The sequence below is a fragment of the Hyperoodon ampullatus genome, assembly GCF_949752795.1.
Source record: "Hyperoodon ampullatus genome assembly, chromosome: 3".
NCBI classification, from domain to species: Eukaryota; Metazoa; Chordata; class Mammalia; order Artiodactyla; family Ziphiidae; genus Hyperoodon; species Hyperoodon ampullatus.
The window spans coordinates 117,949,141-117,973,624 of record NC_136916.1 but is presented as its reverse complement, the minus strand read 5'-3'; the positions used below and the strand labels follow the sequence as shown (position 1 = coordinate 117,973,624).

The window sequence follows — 24,484 nt, the reverse complement described above, 5'->3', positions numbered from 1 at the left end:
ATGACTTGCTGACCCATCTTAGGACTCAACCTTGTGTAATTCCGGTTCTAGTACTTCATTTATAGTAGCAGGAACCCCCATTTTTTCCTGCTCTATAATTTCTTAAAGAGCTTAAACCTTATGTGCAAATTATCAAAGAACATATATAAACAAAGCTGTCTAGAACAGAAAGGCAATTGGTTTGGGGAGCAAAAACCCATAAGAGTTTGCGGAGAGATATACCCATCAAGCTCTTTACCATTTCCTAACAGTATGGCCTTGAACAAGTTACTTGCAGTTCCCTCTGTGGTAAAATGATGGTGATCAGTCCAACTACATTACAACAAGGTATTTCTATAAGGAGATAGAAACACAAGCCCCACAGGGCCATCTAAGTTACTGACTTTGTGACAGCCCCCTGCTTCCTACTCTGACCATAGCCCAGTTTCCTCTTTTGTTAGGGAAAGATAATAGTAATGGCCACATCAAATGGTGTAATAGGGTTAGTTGAGACATGCATATAAAGCTGTCAATACAGTCTGTCATGTAGTGGTGGTTTAATAAGTGTTAGTAGTTATTATTACGACGGGCTTTTTATGAGAATTTAAAAGTGATAGTATACCCAAAGGTCTTAACACAGAGCCTGCGACATGATAGGCACTCAACCAATGGTAACTATTTCTAGATGCAAATTGATCTTATAAATCCTTAAGGTTGACTAGAGACAGATCTATCTTGAGATATTGCTGCAATGAACAGTCACACCTGACTCCCAGTTGTGGGCTCAAAAACAGCTTACTGAACAATGGTTCACCTTAGGTCGTTCCCAACTACCAATGCAATCCATTCAGCCTGAATTCTTAATCAGGGCTTAAGGGCTGGCAGCCTAGTTACAGTGCCTATTGACAAGATCTTTAAACTTAGATGCAGGTCTGTTATCATAAACAATAGTAGTTGGGTACCTGTTTGCTATAAATAACTTGCATATAGCAGCAGAAGTTCAAGAGGAAGCTAAAAACATTTGAAGCCACTTTGGAAAGAGTTCTACCACAATCAAGATATTCTTCCTCCAGAATAGTCATATAAATTGAACGTGGATTCTTGATCAAGCCTTCGGGGCCACTTCACCTGGAGGCTGTGAACTAAGCTCATTTTCAGCCTTTTCAGTCAATTACAGCTTCCAGCTGTGGTGAAACGCTAACTAGATGGGCTGCATGCAGAATGGCCAGATGGCTTAACAACACCTTTACGAAAAGCAGAGCAGTTTCCCCAGAGGCTTATTTTGCAGGGAGATAACTCTTGCTGCTCCGCCAATAGTATAAGTTTCTCAGGCCCCAGGTCTGTGGCTCAGCCTTTCTACCTTCCTGCCTTAGATTTGAACCACCACGGATTCATACACAGTAATTGTGGATTTTCCTATTTCATCAGCCTGAGGAGGTAAGTCTGCATGGTCCTTTAAACATGAAAATTTCCCAAGAAGTTATCTGTAGTGGAAGACAGCCTAGGGTAACAGTAGTCAATATGACTCTTAAGGGCCTTCCCTGGTGGTGCAGTGGTTGAGAGTCCGCCTGCCGATGCAGGGGACACGGGTTCGTGCCCCAGTCGGGAAGATCCCACATGCCGCGGAGCGGCTGGGCCCGTGAGCCATGGCTGCTGAGCCTGCGCGTCCGGAGCCTGTGCTCCGCAACGGGAGAGGCCACAACAGTGAGAGGCCCGCGTACCGCAAAAAAAAAAAAAAAAAAGACTCTTAATATTACACTTAAAGTCTTGGAGGCGGTGGTAGAGTGATAAAGATGGAACAAAAGGACTGCCATGGTCCCAGGTGCACAGAGCATGGTCTAGAAGGAGGTTGTGGAATGTAGGTAGATGTCCATTTGGCCCTGTGGGGAGGGAATGGCTGGCAAAGGGCCAGAATGGGGCCCTCTGAAGCATGGGGTCCAGGAAAGGCGCCCCTCTAGCTGGGATCCAAGGGCAGTACTGGCTGAGAGCAGAGGCTGTGTATGCTATGTTCTTGGGGCCCTCAGTGAAATTCCTGACAGGATTTCCCAGGAATGGCAGGTACGCTGCTGGCTCCAGCTGCCTGTGTTCTCCCCCTCTGTGGTCTAGGACTGATTTTCTAGCCAGTCAGAGGTATGTTATCCATAAAATATGCCTTCCCTCCCAGTTAGCCCTAAACTATGCTAGAAATGTAAAGGGAATTGTGGTTAATTTGGTTATTGATACTTCCCTTATATCCTTCCAGCTTCTGTATAAAGTATTTCAATAGGTGTACTTGTCTTGCCTCCACTTTTAAAATTACCACCATATCAGTCAAAGACTATAATCCCTGCCACACTTCCTTCAATTCCAATACCAGAATCTTGGCCAGCATCTTAAAATTCACAGTGAATAAAGAAAACCGGTCTCTAATTTAAATACGCTTGACCTTCTGTGGGGAGCAAAGTAATCACAGCTTTGTCATGCTCTGGTTTGGTTCAGTGGGTATAAAAACATGTTCAGATAAAATCAGGATAGATCCAAATTTCCCCTCATCCTTCAAACTAAACCCAAGCAAAGTGTTGTTCTGGTTTGTAGTCTCTTTGGCTTAGGACTAGGCTTGCCCAAGGATTTCTCCATTGGAGATGGTGTGTATACCCGGTCTTGCCAAAAGTGTGACTTTGTAACTTGTCGTCCTTATAAGACCCTGCTCCCTTCTAACTAGGTGCATCGTTTTTTTCTGTACACTTATAAGAATGAGAAGTCCCCTATCAATTATGCTAAGCCAAGTGGTGTTTTGCTGGCATGCTCTCTGCTAGCCTGGAAAATGTGAATTTCTCTCCAGGAGCAAAATCTTGTATGAATTGTTTCCCAGTTTTTCTCTCCACTTTGAAATCTACTTCAAAGTTATTATTTGGCTAACGGCTTATGTTTTCCTTCCCTTGAGGTCTATAGGATTTGCCTCTGATGTGTGGATGGGGCACAGGTTATCCTTCTACTCTGTCATTTTTATCCACGTTACATATGAACATAATCATTCTCACCCCCAAATATGAAACTAAACCTTTAGGAAATTGCAAAAGCCTGTTTCACCTCTATTTAATCTTTAAAGATGTTCAGCCCAAGAAGGGAATAGTCTCCCACCTATGCTCTATGATTAAAACTTAAGGATCAATGAACTGATAGCAAATGTATCATCGATGGTAGAATCTTTAAAGATAGGAATTTTTAAAAAATTAGTTCAGGGTTTGATTCTCGTTTTGGATAACACCACTAAATATAGCTCTACACACTCTATCCTGGGAACTTAATAATCTAATAGAGACCAGGTAGATCATGTACAGTATCACAAAGCTTAGTGATTATTTTCTCCATAGGCAATTAAAAAATGCTTAAACTTAGTTATATTATGTAGAGACAACACAAAGTGAATATGACGGTACTTTGCGATCCTCTCTTTCCAGAAGAAGAGAAGTTGAGTTATATAGGGAGTGAATGTGTGGCTCTGTTTTCAGAACGTGTGAGAAGCTAGCTTCAAGGGCATGTCAACATTCATTATGACGTACTGAGTTAAGTTCAAATTTTTCCTGCATTACCATGTGAAATCCTGCCAGGAAGCTGTTCAGTACCTAAATTATTTCTTTCCAGTCTGTGATTCTTGTAGGCAGAAAAGTGAATTATGTGTATGAATCCATTCCTATAGTTACCTTTCAACAGTACCTAAGGCAGCAGCCAAGTCGCCTCTCTATTATCATTTACAGAAAATAGACTTCAGTCTTCCACTCAGCTGTGCCAGAAACCCTAGATTTTTGCTTTCAGAATTGAGACTTTGAAGTAATGATAATAGCTACCATTTACAGAACATCCACTATAGGTCAGATACTGTGCAAGATGCCTTACATGTTTTTTCCTTTATTTGATTTTTTAAAGTTATATCGTTTTTGTAAATTAAAAAATAATTATTTTCACAAATCAGGTAGTACAGGGCTACGTAAAGAAAAAATAATTGGTGATTGCTGCCACTACCGCCCTGCAATCGCATCGCTCTGGTAACTGCTCTGTCTCCTTCTACCTTTTACAGTGCTCACGCGCACCTGATACCTAATCCTCCCATTATCCCTATAAGGTCAGTGGCTCTATCTCTATGTTATGGATAGGGGAAATAAAACCTAATGCAGTTATTAGCTCTAAGGAACTGAGCATTAACATAGAGGCCTCTTTATAGAAACCACACTGTTTTCACTGGGATAAAGAAAAGTGGGTAATGAAGACGCTTAAGGGAAAATCGTTGTGTTTCTGGAACCATGAAGAAGCAAAGGCTCCTTCCATGTTGCCAGTCCCCTCTGAGTAGTCACCCCTGTGTCCACAGCGCAGTCACCTTCCCTCCTGCTCTGCCAGCAGTGCGGGGGCAAAGCACAGGGTCAGCGTCTCGTCCCATCACCCCGAGGCCCCGTGTTCCTCCAGGCGGTTATTGGACAGCAACTTGGTGTTGACATAGCTTTGTGGCTCAGCATCTGAAAGAGTTTGTTTAAAGCAAATTATTTTCCACTCACAGATTGTTTAAAAATAGGCCTGCTCATCAAATGTAAATTCTAGAAAGAATATAATTATATTTTGGATGTCTTTTTGTCCCTAATCATGCCTTAGTAAAATAAACTGCAACGACAAATTAGTGAAATACCTAAGCTAAAAGAGATGTGTAACTGTGGAATTTTGAGCCCGATTCCTCTTCTTTCACTTACATTTTGTTCTCAAATAAACGGAAAAGTTTTCTTCTTTTTTCAAATTTATGAAAATGCTTCAGGACTTCGAGGAATGAAGAGCTTAAGTGATCTATCTCCTAATGAGCAAGGGTATTTTCCTTCCTAAGTGTAGCAACTGGATATCCTCTTAACAAAGCAGTATTTTTCTTAAGGCCCAGATATGGACACTCACTTCACTGTATAAAGGTCTCATCCGGTTGGCTTTCCAGTCATGTGATGAAATCCAGTGCAACACCTTATTCCATTGGCTCTAAAATGCACCCAAGTTCCCCTTGCCATGGGAAGCAAGTAAAGGGACGCATGTGGAGCGTGCTGTCTTTGGACATGGTGTGCCTAGAGCTCTTCTCTCGCTTTAGAGAGAGAGGAAATCCACTGACACATACCCCACGCTTGTGCCTACCGGCCATGCTCTGATAGCTATTTACCCAAGGAACAATGCCTAAAACCTCTGTCCATGATCTCACAAGGTAATCAGAACCAGCTATGGTCAGTAGTTGGATGGAAGAGCTCCAGAAAAAATAGCTGAGGCTGCCATAAGTCATCTCGGTGATTTGTTGGTAATTCTGGGCTCTCAGAGAGTAAGGAATCAGTGTCCCAGAGTGGTGCCTGGGAGCATTGTGTAGGCAATGGATCTTCTCTTTTATTTAAGCCTCTTAAGGACTTTTAATTTTTTTTTTTTTTCCCCGGCACACGGGCCTCTCACAGGCTCTGTACATGCAGGCTCAGCAGCCATGGCTCACGGGCCCAGCCCCTCCACTGCATGTGAGATCTTCCCGGACTGGGGCACGAACCCGTGTCCCCTGCATCGGCAGGCGGACTCTCAACCACAGCGCCACCAGGGAAGCCCAGGACTTTTAATTTTTTAAAGAATTTTTTATTGAAGTGTGTTGATTTATAATATTATGTTTTAGGTAGGCAGCATAGAGATTTAGTATTTTTACAGTTTATATTCCATTAAAAGTTATTACAAGATAATGGCTATAATTCCCTGTACTGTACAGTATATCCTTGCTGCTTATGTATTTTATACACAGTAGTTTGTATCTCTTAATCCCATACCCCTAACGCACCCCTCCCCCTTCCCTCTCCCCACTGGTACCCACTTGTTTGTTCCCTATATCTGTGAATCTGTTTGTTTTGTTATACACATACATTTGTATTATTTTTTAAATTCCACATACAAGTAATATCATACAGTATTTATCTTTCTCTGTCTGACTTATTTCACTAAGCATGATAATTTCTAGGTCCATCCACGTGGCTGCAAATGGCAGAATGTCATTCTTTTTTATGGCTGAGTAATATTCCATTGTGTATATATAGCACATCATTTATTTTAAATTGAGGTATAGTTGATGTACAATATAAAGTACAGGTATAAAACATAGTGATCCACAATTTTTAAAGGTTATACTCCATTTATAATCATTATAAAACATTGACTATATTCCCTGTGTTGTACAGTATATCCTTGTAGCTTATTTACTTTATACATAATAGCTTGTTCTTCTTAATCCCCTACCTCTATCTTGCCCCTCCCTCCTTCCCTCTCCCCACTGGTAACCACTAGATTGTTCTCTGTACAAGCCTGTTTCTCTTTTGCTATATTCACTATTTTGCTTTATTTTTTAGATTTCACATATAAGTGATATCAGCTTTCATTCTTTTTTATGGATGAGTATTATTCCATTGTATATATACACCACATCTTCTTTATGCATTCATCTGTTGATGGACACTTAGATTGCTTCCATATCTTGGCAATTCTAAGTAATGCTGCTATGTACATGGGGTGCATGTATCTGTTCGAATTAGTGTTTTAGTTTTTCTCAGATATATACTCAGCTGTGGAATTGCTAGGTCATATGGTAGTTCAATTTTTAGTTTTTTGAGAAACATCCATATTGTTTTCCATAGTGGCTGCACCAATTTATATTCCCACCAACAGTTTATGAGTGTTCCTTTTTCTCCACATCCTCTCCAACATTTGTTATTTGTGGGGTTTTTTGATGTTAGCCATTCTGACAGGCGTGAGGTGATTTCTCATTGTATACCACATCTTCTTTATCCATTAGTCTGTTGATGGACACGGATTGCTTCCATATCTTGGCTATTATAAATAGTGCTGCTATGAACATTAGAGTGCATGTATCTTTTAAATTTTTTTTTCATTTTTTTTGGATATATGCCCAGGAGTGGAATTGCTGGGTCATATGGTAGTTCTATTTTTAGTTTTTTGAGGAACATCCATACTGTTTTCCATAGTGGCTTCATCAATTACAGAAATTTGATTTCATGTTTCATAAACATTATAGAATATTCTCATGGGTAGATATAAAATTTTTCAGTATATCTCTCCAAATAAAAAGCAAAGCAAAAGTATTTTTATGTTTCTCGAATATGAACAAAGTATCGTACTAGATAGTTAACACAGTGCATGGCACCTAGTAGGGCTCAATAGGTGTTTGTTGAATAAATAAATGCAAAAAAGAACATGGAGTTCCCAGAATTAACAATTGGCAATAGCTGACATCAGAGTTAAAGTAGACTTTGAGTTCCTTCCAATGGAAATACTTCTGGCAGGTACCAGTGAACTGAAGATTTTTCTAAATCAACGTGGAGAGCAGTGTGATATTGCAATATTAGCTCCATTCCAACCCACTTATTCTTCCATGCTTGCAGCTCTGGTGCAGTCAATGAAAGGTATATCTAGGAAAGTTAGAATGCAATTTGGTCCACAGCTGGTAACTAAATATGAAAATTGGAGTGAATCTAAATATTGAAAGGAAACTGAATTTGTGGGTGACCTGCTGGGTTGGATAGTATTGGAATCATTTGGCTGATGATGCTAATCAGTCACCATTTCGTTTTGAAATGGAAGCCCAGTAATCAAATAAGTTTAGTAAAACTTGTGTTTACAGAGATCTAGTCAAAATGATTCTGTATTTTCCTAGTGGAAGTCATGTTTTGCCTTTCTAATTAAATATTTGCTTACATGTGTGTGATACAATGTCTCTGAATGAAGCAAAAAGGACACTTCTAATTCTTATGGGAATTAGAGTTTAGGTTTTTCTTTGTCTCAAGGCCCCAAGTTGCCAGAAAAATATATTTATTTATCTGTTACCTGTATCAGTTGGATTATCAAACTCTGAAAATCTTATAGCATGTGTATAACAAGAATGAGTCAACAAGCATGAGAGCACCACTGGATGAGATGTAGAATTCTGCTTAAGCCATTTTCCAGTACTTTTCCCTTAGGAATATTACTTAATCCTTGGTTTCCTCACCTGTAAAATGAGGATAATGTACCTGCTGTCCATATTACAGGTTGTTGAGAGAGGCAATCAGATATGATAGGATGGCAGAACCATGCAGAGTATAAAAGCATGAACTTGGAGTCTGAGGGGCCTCAGTTTGAGCTCTGGACCTTCCACTAACTCTGTGATATTGAGCAAGTAACTTAACTTTAGTTTCCTCATCTGTCAAATGGGGATAAAGATAATACCCATCCCACACACTTGTTCAGAGGCTTAAGTAAGAAGATGTATGTGAAGTACCAAGTATCTATGATAATGACTAACATTGATGAGCACTTCCTGTGTCTCAGGTACCTGGTAACATGCATGTATATGCTCTCTAGGGTATAAATAAACTGTGTCAGGTGGAGGCCTGGTTAGTGTGCTTTTCCTTTCCCAACCTTTGCTCCCGCATGGTGGCCTTGCTTCTACAGTCCATAGACCCGTCAAGTGAAGAGTTCTTACCGAGGATGTTTACCAAGCAGTAGGGAAGAGACCATTTTACAGGATCTACTGCTCCTGAGAGGAAAGCCCTGGGGTGATGACCTAGGAGATCTCTAGCCCAGGAGTTGGATATGGTTGGCTCCCAGAAAAAGCAGACCTATGATCTTGCACTCTGGATGCATTTCTGTAGGAAGGATCATGTCACAAGGGTCCAGGGCTCTGGGAAAAGGAAACCACAGCCAAAAGGAATGAGCAGGAAGAGGCTAGTTATTCATGTCCTTCCTCCCCCTCAAATCAGCCTCCACCTTTTGATTGTCATTGCCTTCAACTACCAAAGAAATTACCTGTTATTTTACTATTATAACTAGTTTTATTATCATCATAATTGCCATTATTATTAACAGCTAATGTATAGTAAATGCTTACAGAGGGCAAAGTTCATTGACTTATTTATCATCACAACAACAATCCTATGAGGAAGATTCTGTTATTATCCTTATTTTACAGATGAGTAAAGTGAGGATAAATCAGAGGATAAAATACCGGCTTAAGCTAGCAAGTGGTATTGCTGGGATTCAAAGCTTGGGACTGTCTGGCTCTGACCCCCTATTTCTAACTACTGTACTACCCCCTGATTTGCTTAATTATTCACAGCTGAGTTCAAACTCAACAAGGCACTTGAGTCAAAAAGCCATGTGTTACATTTCTTTGTACCTACCTAACATCCAAGCTGATAGAAATTAGGCAATGGGCCATCAGTAAATGCTATTTGCATTGACATATACACACTACTATATATAAAATAGATAACTAATAAGAACCTACTGTATAGCACAGGGAACTCTACTCAATACTCTGTAATGACCTATATGGGAAAAGAATCTAAAAAAGAGGGGATATATGTATATGTATAACTGATTCACTTTGCTGTACAGCAGAAACTAACACAACATTGTAAATCAACTGTACTCCAATAAAAATTCATTTTAAAAAAGATCTAATAGAAGTCCTCTCTTTAAATTTTGATGATTTAGCACACTAGATTTTTAAATGATAGACACATCTTTATACCTGTTTTATTTAGGGAAAGCCATGCTAATCTGCACTTTCATTCAAAGTCATTGGTTCCTCTGTTGCTGAAGAATCTAGATGGCCTCTGGCCTCCCCATCTCTCCTGCCCTCAGGGCTTCAGAGTGGGTGAGGATGGAGAGAAAGCTTGGGCTAGAAGCAGGGAGGACTGGTGTTGGTCAGTCTGGACCCAGGCAGCCTAGTTTCTTTCATCCCCAGGAGAGCTGCCTCCTTTCCTTGCTTTGCCTTCTAGGCTGCCTTCCTCACAACAAAAGAGCAGTGCCTAGGAGTTTGCTCAGCACTTTCAGAGTCTTTCCAACAGAAATGAACTTCTGCTCAACTTGTCCTCAAGTCTCTTTTGAAAACCAAAATAAATAACTGGGGTTAATAGTCAATGTGCCATAACAGAAACAAAAAAATCCCATTTTGTAGCAGAGAGAGTGAACTTTAACCTTCTGAGAATTTTTGGTTTTCCGATATGACATGTCTTTTATGGTTTTAAGGTACGTTCCCATGTGTTTCTTTCATGTCACAAAAAAAGGGTTTTCTTGGGATTAATGTAATTTATTGTAATTAATCCTCTTAAATGAAAAGATGAATTGAGTGTAGAATTGTAGCTAGAGTTTTTAAAACATTTATCAGTAAAAGCTATAGGGTTTACTCTCTAAACAAGCTCATTTAAATGTATCAGGTTAATTACATGGCTACAAAGTTGGATGAAAAGCCTTGATTGGATTTGTTCTGTTCTGCTGACACAGCCTTAATTGCACATGATAAGAAAACACTTTTAGTCAGTGAGTGCATCAGACTGCCATGATCACTCCAGCAACCTTCTCCTGTGAAATTTCAAACAAGCGTCATGTCAGTGCTTGCCTTATGGGAAAAAAATTAAATGCTGAACGTTTCCCCTTATTTATTATTCAGTATTCAAATTTTAAGAGGGAGAGAGATCCTTTGTGCTGTACCTCCAAAAAGGAAACAGTCACTCAACCTTATTTAAAAACCCACAATGAATTGTTGTAATTGTACTGTAATGAATTATAAAACTCAGGGCAAACTACAGTGATTTCTTTAGCAAGTTCCAAAAGTAGCACTGACTGGATTCCAGCAGTCAAGGTATTTCAACCTTGGGTAATCAATCAAAGGGCTGGAAAGAAATAAATTAAAGGTAACCCAGTACTCTCAACACCATTGATTTATCATTTATCATAGCAAGTGTTACACACACTGATTGCCCACTTTCTTGAGGAAGTCTACAATCAACTGCTATTTATCCACAGCCGATTTCTAACCTAACACCAGTTTATACTATTGAGGCAATGGAATCGGGACTAATTGTAACATTCACTTTAGAAAAACATAATTAGAAAGGTAAATATTCAGGAGCCAAATATACATTCCTTCTGGATTATGCACAGTTATGGATTACCAGTATGGATTACTAGCTTATCTATATGGTTAATCCCCTCTATTAGTGTGGATGATCCAGGATTGGATGCAACTATTGACATGTTGAAAATGATGTTAGTTATTATATGACATTAGTTTCACTAATTCCATCAAAGATATTTTTTCTTTGCCAACAATCTTCCCTTTAAGGCCTGTTGTTATGCATGCAATTTTGTTTACTTTGGGGGTTTCCTAATTTTAAAAAGCATGAATCTAGGCATGATTATTCATCTTTGGGGAAAAATAAGTCCCTAATAATTTTGGGCTTGAAGGGAAGTTAAAACAGTAATTTATTCTGTTTCACGGTCCCAAAGATGACCTTTCTTCTCTCTCGTGCAGCAACCATCCACCATGAGTTATGCAAGACACATCATTAAGAAGGAAGGCTTGGGACTCCAGGGCCTCAACAAAGGATTTACAGCAACTTTGGGACGTCACGGAGTTTTCAACATGGTTTATTTCGGCTTCTACTACAATGTCAAAAACATTATTCCTGTCAATAAGGTAACTGTTTAATAGATTAAAATACTGGAGGAAAAATCCTATCAATGATGATAGTTGCATTTGTAGAGTATTTATCCTTCCAAGTCACTGTGCTGAACTCTTATGTCTCTTATCTAAGTTGATCTCCACATCAGCCTTGTTTATTGAGCGTTGTGATCCCTATTTTGAATTCAGAAACAAAGGCTTAGAAAGATAAAGTAAATTGCTCAGAGTCACATAATAAAGAGCAAAGCAGAGCCTTGAACCCGAGTCTGACACCAAAACTCATCTTCTTGAAGAATGCACCATTACACCTGAATGCTTCACATTTATCACTAATAGGAATTTCTAGAAACTGTTATTACTTAATTTTTATCTCAGAAGCATAACTTTCTCAAGAAAGTTGAAATTTTCATAGTGTAAATAAATTTTGAGTTCATGAGGGAAAATTATCAGCCTAAAATTTAAATTTTACCCAGATAGTAATTTTTAAATTCACCTAAGTTAATTAGGGTAAGTAGTAAATCAACTCTTCTAGGATCATTCACTTTTGATATAAAATAATAATAATAATTTTTAATGGTAACTTACAGATGTCAGCAGCCTTTCAACTTTGACAAGATAAAAGTAACACATGATGTGTTTTAAAATGAGCATCTTTTACTAGAGCATCACAGAATTTTCTCCCACCATCATACTGCTTGCCTGCAATCAAAATTGCAATTCTGAAAGCACCAGCTGGGGAAACATTTTTCACATGCAGGCAGTTTCCCACAGGGATTCAGTTCTTCATTTTGCTTAGTACAAAAGTATTGAAGAACTTTTTATAAAGAATAAAAATATTTCTAATATGGCTATCACCTGATTCTATAAGGTAATGTTGGTTACAGTTGCCTTTTTCCAGCTATCCCCTGTAACCTAGGCCAGTACTTATCTCAAGTAACAGCTAAATCCAAGGCATGTTCCCTATTTAACCATCTGTTGACATTGCCTCACTCGCCAAAATTGTTAACCAGGTTTCACTCTATTTAGAAACCTCACTTTCTGAGTATAACCTCATGTTTTGTTGGTCTGAAATCTATGAATGGCCACAGAATATATAGATCCCCCCACTGACTGACAATTCTGACTCTGGTGGTCCTCAGAGCTCTTCTCCTGTTGAGTTCTTGAAATACAGAAGTAGAGTACAATAAACACTTTGGTTGTGGATGACATGACAGAGTTCAACTCTACATACATTAAAAAAATGTTTTTAGCAGGAACAGTTTAATAATCTTTGGAGCCCTGGGTGAAATGAAAATGTTCAAAAATTAAGAATTTCAAGACAGCAACTGTAGAGCAATAAACCAAGCATGGGGCTCCTCTAAGTGCAGGCTCTGGGCAACTGCACAAGTCACACACCCATGAAGCTGATGTTTTTTAAACTCTGAGATGAGTGATTTATACAACGTGGGAGAAATGTCCATGCCTCTATCTCTCCAGCTATCCAAAGGCTTGCAGCAGACAGAAATTACACACAATGAAATGAATGATATAATTTACAAATATCATATAAATAATATATATTTTATTATATATATTTGTGCATGTATTTTAATGCATATGTTATTACAATAATATGAACTTGGTTATATTTAAAGAAGAATTTCAGAAAGATCAATAAGATTTATATATGATCGTGTTACTAATGCTTAAAAAAATCCACGAATGCAAACTTCATTCTACAATTAATCAATACACTTAAGTTTTAAATGTTATGCATTATGAAAAAAAAGCTTAAGTATTTATTTATTACTTAAAAGACATCATAGTATTCTGAAATTATGGAAAGAGCTCACTTATCTTGCCAGCTTACAAGGGTCAGATTATATTGGCCCTTATAGGCCACACTAAGGTTTCTTCTGTTTATCTGAAGAGCACTGGGAAGCCAACAAAAGATTTTAAGCCGAGGAATTACCTGATCATTCTGGCTGCAGCGTGGAGAATGGGTGGAATGGGGGTGGTGTGCAAAAGACAGAGTGTAACATGGAAATGATTGTTATGTGCAATGCTGGGGTCTTGGACTACAGTGTTCATGGTGAAGACAAGGAGAAGTGGACAGATTTGAGAAATGTTGAGAAGACAAAATCTATAGGATGTGGTGATCGAGTCTACATGCATGTTGATAAAAGGGGTAGTGGGGAGGGATGGTATCTAGGTTTGGAGCTTGAACAACTGAAAGGATAATGGTGCCATTCATTGAGAATGAACAAGTTTGGGGGAGAATATTATGGGCTGAGCCTGGAAAACTGAGTTTAACCACATTTGGACTCTGAAGTGCAGATGTTGAATCAGTGATTGCACGTGGGATCTTGAGAGGAGAGCTCTGAAATGGAGATAGACATCTAGACAGCAGTAGTATACCCGGGCGAACATACTTTTACTGGAGAATGATCATGGGCCAATCACTTTACTGCTCTGAGCTTCAGTGTTTTTAATCTGTAAATTGAAAAGCTAAGATTGTCCTTTCTACCTGACAAAATGGTTTTGAGGATTAAGATAAATAATACATGAAGTTGCTTGTGCATTTAAGGTGACATGGAAGTGTTAAGTGTGGAGGTGCTAATGACAGGTATGGGAGGAGGAGTAGAGATGGCATGGAGGGTGGTGGAAGCAGTTAGCATCTAGAACTGTGTGAAGAACTTTTCCCCAGGACTGTTCCTTCTGCACTTAAATGAACGCTGTGGGGTTAGTTGTGGGTTTTGCTTTCAGGGGTTTTTTGCCTAGAAGAAAGTCATTGATCTTATGTGTTCTGTAATCTAAGCCTGATCCAAAACTGGGAAACCAGTATTCTTTAAATTTAAACCATAATAAATCAGTCCTTTGTGAAGAGGAAGATATGATAATCATTAAAACATGTTGAAGAACGTCATCAAGTTGTTAACCACGAGGAGGAGGTGGTGTTCCTTGAAGGCTTTTTTCCATCTTTGCTCTAGGCTGGCTCTAGCCATACGCTCCAGACAGTTTGTTTACAGGGTTATTGTTTCTATTCCCTCACCCAGCAATTGGTCATTCTGTTGTCCCAAGGGAATTTGAGATTTCAACAACTCTGACTGGCATGGGATAATTCTAGATTTTTCTTTAATTTAACATTTTTAAAATTGATAAATTGTCTACCAGCATTTTCCATTTTCAAAGTATTTAATTTTACAAGAAACTGTCCATAATGATCATGTCTGAGAAGTGGAAATGGAGAGTCCTATGCGTGTGTGTTTGTGTGGAGCGGTGGGGAGAGCAGGAAAAAGCAGGGAGCAGTGGAGGGAAAGTACTTTTTCTTTACAGCATCCTGAGCTGTTGGAAGCTTCTACAACAAGCATGTATTAATTTTATAAATGGGAAATAAATCCGTGAAAATTTTAATAGAATCTTATAAAATAGACTACCTAGTTAACTTTTTAACACTTTACTTAACTCTAAGACTATGTCTACAGAGGTAAAATAGAACTTGAAACAGTAAGTTCGGATAACTCAGGTCAGATACCCACCCTGAAGTTTTTAACTTTAACTCTTCAGATTGGTGATCTCTGGTAGATACATTTTTCAAGCTTCACAGAAATATCCTGACCTGTGCCATTTTGTACTATTAAAACCATTTTTGTAGACTTCATGATTTTGCCTGATCCTTGTCACAATAACTGTCATTTTCAGATAAGGAAAGAAAAACAGGAAGTAAAGGCCCAGAACTGAAAGTTACTGACATAATTTATCTGCAGGTATACAGCAGTGGGAAGGAAAGAACCAGAGGCCAGAACTCTTTCTGCTATACCATGTAATGCTTTAACTCTACATCTTACCTTGTCTTTTGTCACACATAAATTGTCACTTTAAAATGATTACTAAAATTTAAATAAGTGAACTGGCTACAATATCCAGACAGTGTAACCAGATTCTGCTTTTGCCTCATTCAGACCTGGAACCTGGTCTTCCCTTTTCACATCCTTAATCTCTGATCCATAGAAACAAAGGATTATGAGACATGACCCTGGAAGAGCTGGGCATTACCAGTTTGAAAATGGGGCTGTGTTATATTCTTGCAGACATATTTTTAGAATCTAAATATTCCTATAGAATGGTGAATAAGTGGTTACAATAGAAAAGTTTGCTTTGAATATTAACTGACCATGGAATTCATTTAATGGTGGCATTCATTTTCATCTTGCAGTAAATGGAATGGAATGTCAGTATAAAGAATTATCCCTTCTCCCCAGAAAGAGGCCATCACTTCTTAAAGTAAAGCCTTCTAGAAATAGATATTGATTAACTTAAATGCTGACATCTTTTTCAAATATCAATGAAGGTAAGCTTTGATTGCAAAACCGATTTCTTTCATTTCCATTCCAAGGTAGGGTGTTCAGAGCATTTTATTTGTGATGTTGACACACAAATGAGAATGGTAAGATTTAAATGTTACATCTCTTTGATAACTCTGTCTTCTAGTTCCATATTTACTGCTTTTCCTATATTTCCATAAGTAAAATAATTACAATAATAATAGTAGAAATTGATGTCTAATGTTCATGGCTGTCAACAGTATTAAACTGTGCTTTCACTTTGCATCCTAATTAAGCATGTTTGCAGGTTATTTTGCCAAAAACAATAGACCTTTTGTGTTGAATTCTGCCATGATATAAATCACATGTGTGGGTTAGAAATATTCTAGGAGAGAACAATTTTTCATAGGTTCAATCCTTCTTACTTAATAAACCATTTAGACCTGTCCCTGTGGTCATTTTACTACAGACGGTATTAAGTCAAACATTTTATTTTCTCCTAAGGTAATATCCATAAAAGATTGCCTTTTAGAAATGCAAATGTTTTTCTTTTACTTTTGATTTTTAATATTATCTTTGTTTTGTAAATTCTGTAGAAAGTCTGAGGGTGGTGCCAGATGCACTTCAGTTTATCAGAAGAAATGTGGAAATATGTTAGTTTCATGATTTAGAACTCTATCCTTCCCTAAGGTGTGCACTGGGCTGAATGAAAAATGCACCTTTGGGTTCCAGTGGAGAACTTAGACAGAGCTGTTTATATTTTGAAAAGAAGAATCTCAGTAGAATTAGATCATAGTAGGATTTAATTTATGACCATTTATTTTTCTGATTCTCTCTTACTTGATCATTAGTCTTACCAATCATCCGGTAATGGGAAGGGCAAGAGCATTAAAGTTTCATTAAGAACAAGTCTCCTTTCTGGTAACCACTGGGGTAAAACAACAAGTATATATTATCTATAAAATTCCAGGACATGTGACAAGATTCTGCGGTAAAAAGTGGTATCTTTCATTGGCAGTTTTCACAGACTCCCTGGGGTGTGTGTGTGTGTTTCAGGAGAGGAGGGCATGGGGGAGGGCAGAGGGAAGCGAGACAGGGGTTCAGACACTTTCTTAAATAAACTTCAGGCCAAAAGTTTCCAGTCAGGTACCACCCAAGTGGATGGAAATGAGGTGCAAGTGGCTTTAGATTCTTAGTGGGTGCCTTCTATTTATTCATTCCTGAAGTGTTCATGGCACATCTATCATAGGTCGGGCACCATCTCACTAAGTGTCAGCACTGCTCCTGCCTTAATGGGGTTTACAGTCTAGTCGAGGAGACAGACAATAAACAAGTCATTACACAGGGAACTGAATCGTGATAAGTGCCATGAAAGAAAACTGTGAAGCTGTGGGAAGTTTTAACCAAAGACCCTAATTAGACCCACAGCAGGGCATGGTGGGGATATAGGAAAGGCTTTCCTTTAAAAAAGATGTTTAGGCTGGAGCTCAAGGATGAGGCTTAGCCAGGCCAAGATGAAGAGGATGAGCAGAGACCAGAGAGAACAGGATGTGTGAGTGCACAGAGGCAGAAGGAGGCTTGGGGAACCTCGGAAAAGATAAAGAACGAGGGTAGCTGGTGTATGGTGAACGGGTGCGGGGACAGGAGGCAGTGGAGGCTGCAGGGGGTAGCTGGGCCAGAATGTTTTAGGCATGTTTAAGGCAGTTGATTCCCCTTAAATGATTTAACTGAGGGGCATGTCCAACAAACGTATCACATAAGTGGAACTAAATGGGCATGGGAAAGTTTCATTTATAGAAGTCCAGAGGTGGAGGCTCATGAAATAAACATGGTTCAAAGACTTCTTCTTGATCATCTGCCGACCCCCACATCAAAGCATCTCAGTGTGTCCTTGTCCTGAGTTCTCAACATTTAGGATTTTGTTCTGGGATCCTGGTTTGTTAGTTTTCCTTGGGGTCAGTGCCTTTATTAAGGCAAGGAATAGAGTACACAAAAACAGAAAAATCCTACTGGGTTCCCAAGAAAATATATTAATACTTTCCTGCATTTTGTCTGATAACACTCAGTGATATAAGTGACTCTCAGAAGGTATTATCTACCTATCTATATTTATTTATTTATTTGTAGAGAGATACTTACAAATATTAGATATAGAGAGGGGTGTGTGCATATATATATACGTATATGAAATAATCAAGTGATAACTGTTAGGCTTAAATCCTAGCCCATTTTGACATTGCATGTATTTTATAATTTGAGCTAAGTGGGTAAGACCTTTAAAATTATTTTATATTTCACAACCCTTTAAAGAACAGATATCTTAGAAGGGGAAAGGAATTTTCATGCCTATTTTCTGAATGGCTACATTTAGATGCTGAGCTTTTAACAAGACTTTGATTTCATTCCAGAGCCCAGAGCCCTACAAGGATAGGATCTTGGGAACACTCCACATTCCTTAAAGAATGCTTATCAACTAAACCATCTCATTTTAGTTAGTGACCTTCTGTGGAGTGAGGACCTAGCATTTCCCCAAATTATCTCACATGAAGAAAAAACAAACACTGTAATAGATTCTACTGATAGCTGTGAAGTGGAAACAATTTAACTTTTAATTAAGCTCCAATAGTAGGTATTTTCATTGGGGAACAAGACAGCATGATACCATAACGTCAGGGGAAAAATGTTTTTGTCAAAGTTTATGATCAAAACAACAAAAGAGAGCCAAGATTAGAGAAAATGAAAGGTGCACACTGAGAGCTGAATTTACTCCTAGTTGACTTGGATCCACTAAAACTAACAATATCTAAAATGCAAATTTCTTCTTTTAAAAAACAAAAAGGCAGTTCACTCTCACCTCAAGCTGCCTCCTTGTTCAGTTACCAGGAGGCAACTATAATTTCAACACACCACATCATTTTCATGACAAGCATGGTCAGCTGTGGGGAAGGCAATGCTAAGCTGCATTATTTGCCTTGCGGTTGCCACCAAGTGCTTAACCAGTGTGTGTATTTACCTCCTTTGCAATTTGCTTCTTAGACCTTGGTTCTTTGTGTATTATGTCTTTATAAAGGAGAGATACAGCATTTATTAAACACCTGTGATGTGTCAGGACCGGTATACCTACAGGGATGAATGTGACATGGCACAGCCCCTTCCTTTAAGAGGCTCTGGGCTTTGGAGTGACATTTATTACTAGACTGGGTTTTCTGCAATTTCATCACATGGGGATAATCATGAACTTTATGCTTGTATCACCTCTTACTTGCAGCCTTGAGAAATGAAGGACTGTATCATGACCACCCCTTCAACTATTGATGATGATGTGCTACAAAAGGGATGGAATGGATTAAGTATAGAATTGATGTATGCTAATAGCCCAAACTGACCATTTGTAAAATTATGGAAATAACTGTGATAGATCCTATTGAAATTGGTTTTGACCACATGTTTATATATCATCTAATTACTAATTAATTGATTTGCTAAAATGTTCGATTCTTTTTTAGTTACCCTTGTTATGGTCATAACATTCTCATTATCAAACAATTTACTTACCTGCTGGTCGGGGGAGGGAGCTGAAAAGAAGAGTTCTGCAAAGAAATACTTTGCAATACCCTGAAAATCATGTGACTCCTTGTACAACCACCATATTGTCTTTAATTTTCTTATCCGAAGCATTTTATGGCAGTCTCTTTTAGTCACTTCTAAACAATAACTTTAGTTCTTCAAATGGCAAACCCATTTTAGCAATTTTTGACAAGGAACATGAAATCCACTCTAGAATCATCCAAGGCCAATCCTGAGCAGAGATTGAACAATCCTGAACAGTCCTCTCAGTGTGCTCATTTTAATGTTGTCTGAGGAAGCAGGATATACTGACTTCAAGTTGGGTCATTAGGAACTCTGTTAAAATGACTCAAAGCTAAAATCAGAGAGGATCTCAGATTTGGTGTGGTACCAAGAGGAATTAAAGGATGAGTGAATTGCAGCAAAAGAAATGTGATTTGGGTTGACATGAGGTAGGAAGATTCTAAGAGTAGACTTTAATGTGTACATTCATGCTGAGCTCCCTTAAATGAGAAGCCCATCACTGCAATTTGCTCAGCCTAACCTTGTGAGGAGCAGCAGGCTTCCTGGCCGGTCTCCCTCACCACCCCTACCTCTCACTAGCCAACAAATCCTGCTTTCCCCCTCTTCCTTAACCCCCTCCTTCTGGCATACCTCTGTGTGGAATGTCTTCTTAAAGATGCCAGACCCTAATCACAAAGGCCTGTGCGATGGGCAAAGGTTCTCTGTTTATCAAGCTAGCAGCCAGCTGGCCAGTCACTAACCAAGACATCAAAGTCCATGCCAGGGAAGGTAAAAAGGGAGGCACATGCTTCTTTTGATGAAGATATTTTGCCTCTCTGCATATTAACTCCTTAAGTGCCATTGCTTTAAACTATTGGTGCAGTCTTTAGCTGCTGTATAATGTTTGGATTGGATGCTTAAATTAGTTACAAATATGTAGTGTGTTGATTGTTAACTATTTTAAGTCATATGTTCCCACTTCTGAGGACTTGGTGCCTTTTGTTGAATTTTTGGAGGTTGTGGAACATCACTGCCGCCAGTGTTTTAGGATCACTTATTAGTGTCTCTTGTTAAGCTGTAGAGTCGATAAACAATATGTCCTGTCAGGAAATTCATTGATCTTCCCAAAGAAGGGCTGGTAAACACATCTCTTTAGCTCTGCACTCACACAAAGATTGCAATGTGATAGAAACAGCCAGAGAGTTCTAGTAAGAGACCTGATGTTAAATCTCAATTCTGATACTTACTAGTTAGCCATGTCTCTTTGACAAATTATACCTGTCTCTCTGTCTCAGTTTTCTCATTTGTAAAATGAAAATGCTAACAGCATCCTTAAAATGTTTGCAGGAAAATTGAATAATTTTAAAAATTATGAATGTTGGATTTTGAATTGCTATTGCAAAATAAGGTCAATTCATGTAATAGCCTCTAATACTTAAAGCTACTCAGCTCCAGTTTAAAGTCCCATATTTTATGAGAAAAACTAGAAAATATTTAGGGGACAAGAATAAAACTCATCTGTAGATAGGGAGATAATACACACTACTACTCAAAATAAATATTTAAAAGGAACTGTGATTTTTAAGCACGAGGAAGAAAAGATTATTGCAATAATGGTTTTTAAATCATGATGAATGGTGACAGTTGATTACCCTTGCAAGTGAGCAAAAAACTGGAGTAAAATAGTTCAGGCATATGCATGAGGAATGTGGGTCAGGAACAAAGGAAGTTCCCTGATTGATTACAGTTGGAGCAAATTATGGAAGTTAGTTGGAAGTGTTTAATAACAATAGATTTTTTATCAACATTAATATCTATTTACATAATTAAGGTGTGATCCATCAAAAATATTTTACTTAGGCTGGGTGACCTTTTTTACCAATCAATTTTTTTAATTTTTATTTTATTGTGGTAAAAACATATGACATGAGATCTACACACAACAAATTTTTAAGTGCACAATACATCATTGTTGTCCGTAGGTACAGTGTTGTACATCAGATCTCTAGAGCTTATTCATCTTGCTTAGCTGAATTGTTATGCCTGTTGATTAGTAACTCATTTCCCCCTCTCCCAACCCTTGGCAACCACTGTTCCATTCTTTGATTCTATGAATTTGAATATTTTATATACATCAATATAAGTGGAATCGTGCAGTATTTATCCTTCTGTGACTGGCTTATTTCACTTTACATGTGTCTTCAAGGTTCATCCATGTTGTTACATATTGCAGAATTTCCTTCTTTGTAAAGATGAATGGTATTCCATTGTATGTATATACCACGTTTCTTATCCATTCATCTGTCAATGTACATTTAGGTTGTTTCCATATCTTGGCTGTTGTGAATAGTGCTGTGATGAATATAAGAGTGCTAATATCACTTTGAGATTCTGATTTCATGTCTTTTGGAGAACTACTAAGAAGTGGGATTGCTGGATTATATAATAGTTCTATTTTTAATCTTTAAGAAACCTCTATACTATTTCCCATAAAGCCTACACCATTTTGCATTCCTATCAACAGTGTACAAGGGTTCCAATTTCTCCACATCCTTGCCAACACTTGTCTTTTTTTTTTTTAATAATAGTCATCCTCACAGATATGAAGTGATATTTCTCTGTGGTTGTTTTTTGTTTTTGTTTTTGTTTTTTTTGCAGTGCGCAGGCCTCTCACTGCTGTGGCCTCTCCCGTTGCGGAGCACAGGCTCCGGATGCGCAGGCTCAGCGGCCATGGCTCACGGGCCCAGCCACTCTGCGGCATGTGGGGTCCTCCCAGACCGGGGCACGAACCCACGTCCCCTGCATCGGCAGGCGGACTCTCAACCACTGCGCCACCAGGGAAGCCCCTTCTCTGTGGTTTTGATTTACATTTCCCAGGTTATTCATGACATTCAGCATTTTTCCATATACCTGTTGGCCGTTTGTAAGTCTTCTTTGGAGAATGTCTATTCAAGTCTTTTGCCCATTTTTAAATCGGTTTATTAGTTTTCTTTGTATTGAATTGTAGGAGATCCTTATATATTTTAATATTAACCCCTCATCAGATATATGGTTTGCAAATATTTTCTCCCATAAGTTTCTCCATAAGTTTCCTTTTTACACTTTTGTTTCCTTTGCTGTTCAGAAGTTTTTAGTTTGGCATAGTCCCACATGTTTACTTTCATTTTTATTGCCTGTGCTTTTGGTGTCATATCCATGAAATCACTGCTAAGGCCAATAACATAAAACTTTTCCCATATGTTTTCTTCTAGGAGGTTTATGGTTTCAGGTCTTATTTTAAGTCTTTAATTCATTTTGAGTTGATTTTTGTGTATGGTATAAGGGTTCATTTTCATTCCTTTGTAAGTGGATACCTAGTTTTCCCAGCACCATTTGTTGAAGATTGTCCTTTTCCTAGTGTGGGTTTTTGGTACCTTTGTTGAAGATTGGTTGACCATATATGCTTGGATTTATTTCTGGGCTTACTATTCTGTTACATTGGTCTGTATGTCTGGCTTTATGTCAGTACCATACTGTTATAATTACTGTAGCTTTGTAATATATTTTGCAATATATTTTGAAATCAGGAAGTGTGATGCCTCCAACTTTATTCATCTTTCTCAGGGTTAATTTGGCTACTTGTGGTCTTTTGTGATTCCATATGAATTATATATATTTTTACTTTCTATGAAAAATGTTATTGAAATTTTTACAAGGATTGCATTGAATCTGAAGATCATTTGGGGTAGTATGGAAATTTCAACAACACTAAGTCTTCTAATACATGAACATGGAATGTCTTTGTGTTTGTTTCTCTTTTTAAATTTTTTCACCAATGTTTTGGAGTTTTCAGTATACAAGTCTTTCACCTCCTTAGTTCAGTTTATTACTGAGTATTTTTATTTTTGTTGGTGCTATTGTAAATGGGATTGTTCTCCTAATTTCCTTTTCAGATAGTTCACTGTTACAGTGTAGAAACACGAGTGATTTTCATATGATGACTTTGTATCCTGCAGCTTTACTAAAGTAGTTTATTAGTTCTAAATGGTTTGTTATGGAGTCTTTAGGTTTTTCTACATATAAGACCATGTCATATGTAACAGGGACAATTTTATTTCTTCTGACTTTTTTTTTTAACATCTTTATTGGAGTATAATTGCTTTACATTGGTGTGTTAGTTTCTGCTTTATAACAAAGTGAATCAGCTATACATATACATATATCCCCATATATCCTGCCTCTGACATCTCCCTCCAACCCTCCGTATCCCACCCCTCTAGGTGGTCACAAAGCACCAAGCTGATCTCCCTGTGCTATGAGGCTGCTTCCCACTAGCTATCTGTTTTACAGTTGGTAGTTTATATAAGTCCATGCCACTCTCTCACTTTGTCCCAGCTTACCCTTCCCCCTCCCCATGTCCTCAAGTCCATTCTCTACGTCTGCGTCTTTATTCTTGTCCTGCCCCTAGGTTCTTCAGAACCATTTTTTTTCTTTTTTAGATTCCATATATATGTGTTAGCATATGGTATTTGTATTTCTCTTTCTGACTTACTTCACTCTATATGAGAGTCACTAGGTCCATACAATCACTACAAATAACTCAATTTCATTTCTTTTTATGGCTGAGTAATATTCCTTTGTATATATGTGCTACATATTCTTTATCCATTCATCTGTGGATGGACACTTAGGTTGCTTCCATGTCCTAGGTATTGTAAATAGAGCTGCAATGAACATTGTGGTACATGACTCTTTTTGAATTATGGTTTTCTCAGGGTATATGCCCAGTAGTGGGATTGCTGGGTCATATGGTATTTCTATTTTTAGTTTTTTAAGGAACTTCCATACTGTTCTCCATAGTGGCTGTATCAATTTACATTCCCACCAACAGTGCAAGAGGGTTCCCTTTTCTCAACACCTTCTCCAGCATTTATTGTTTGTAGATTTTTTGATGATGGCCATTCTGACTGGTGTGAGATGATATCTCATTGTAGTTTTGATTTGCATTTCTCTAATGATTAATGTTGTTGAGCATTCTTTCATGTGTTTGTTGGCAATCTGTATATCTTCTTTGGAGAAATGTGTATTTAGGTCTTCTGCCCATTTTTGGATTGGGTTGTTTGTTTTTTTGATATTGAGCTGCATGAGCTGCTTGTAAATTTTGGAG

The 24,484-nt window shown here is 38.1% G+C and overlaps 1 protein-coding gene across 1 annotated transcript in view; it reads left to right on the top strand.

Moving 5' to 3' along the window:
• The window catches only part of SLC25A21 (solute carrier family 25 member 21), a gene marked incomplete at both ends in the record, with an annotated part of 507,744 nt that overhangs the window by 457,650 nt on the left and 25,610 nt on the right, over positions 1–24,484 (top strand). Inside the window, one exon of the mRNA XM_079701358.1 lies at positions 11,315–11,479. Within this exon, the coding sequence (XP_079557484.1) occupies positions 11,315–11,479 (165 nt within the window). The remainder of the gene's footprint in view (positions 1–11,314; positions 11,480–24,484) is intronic.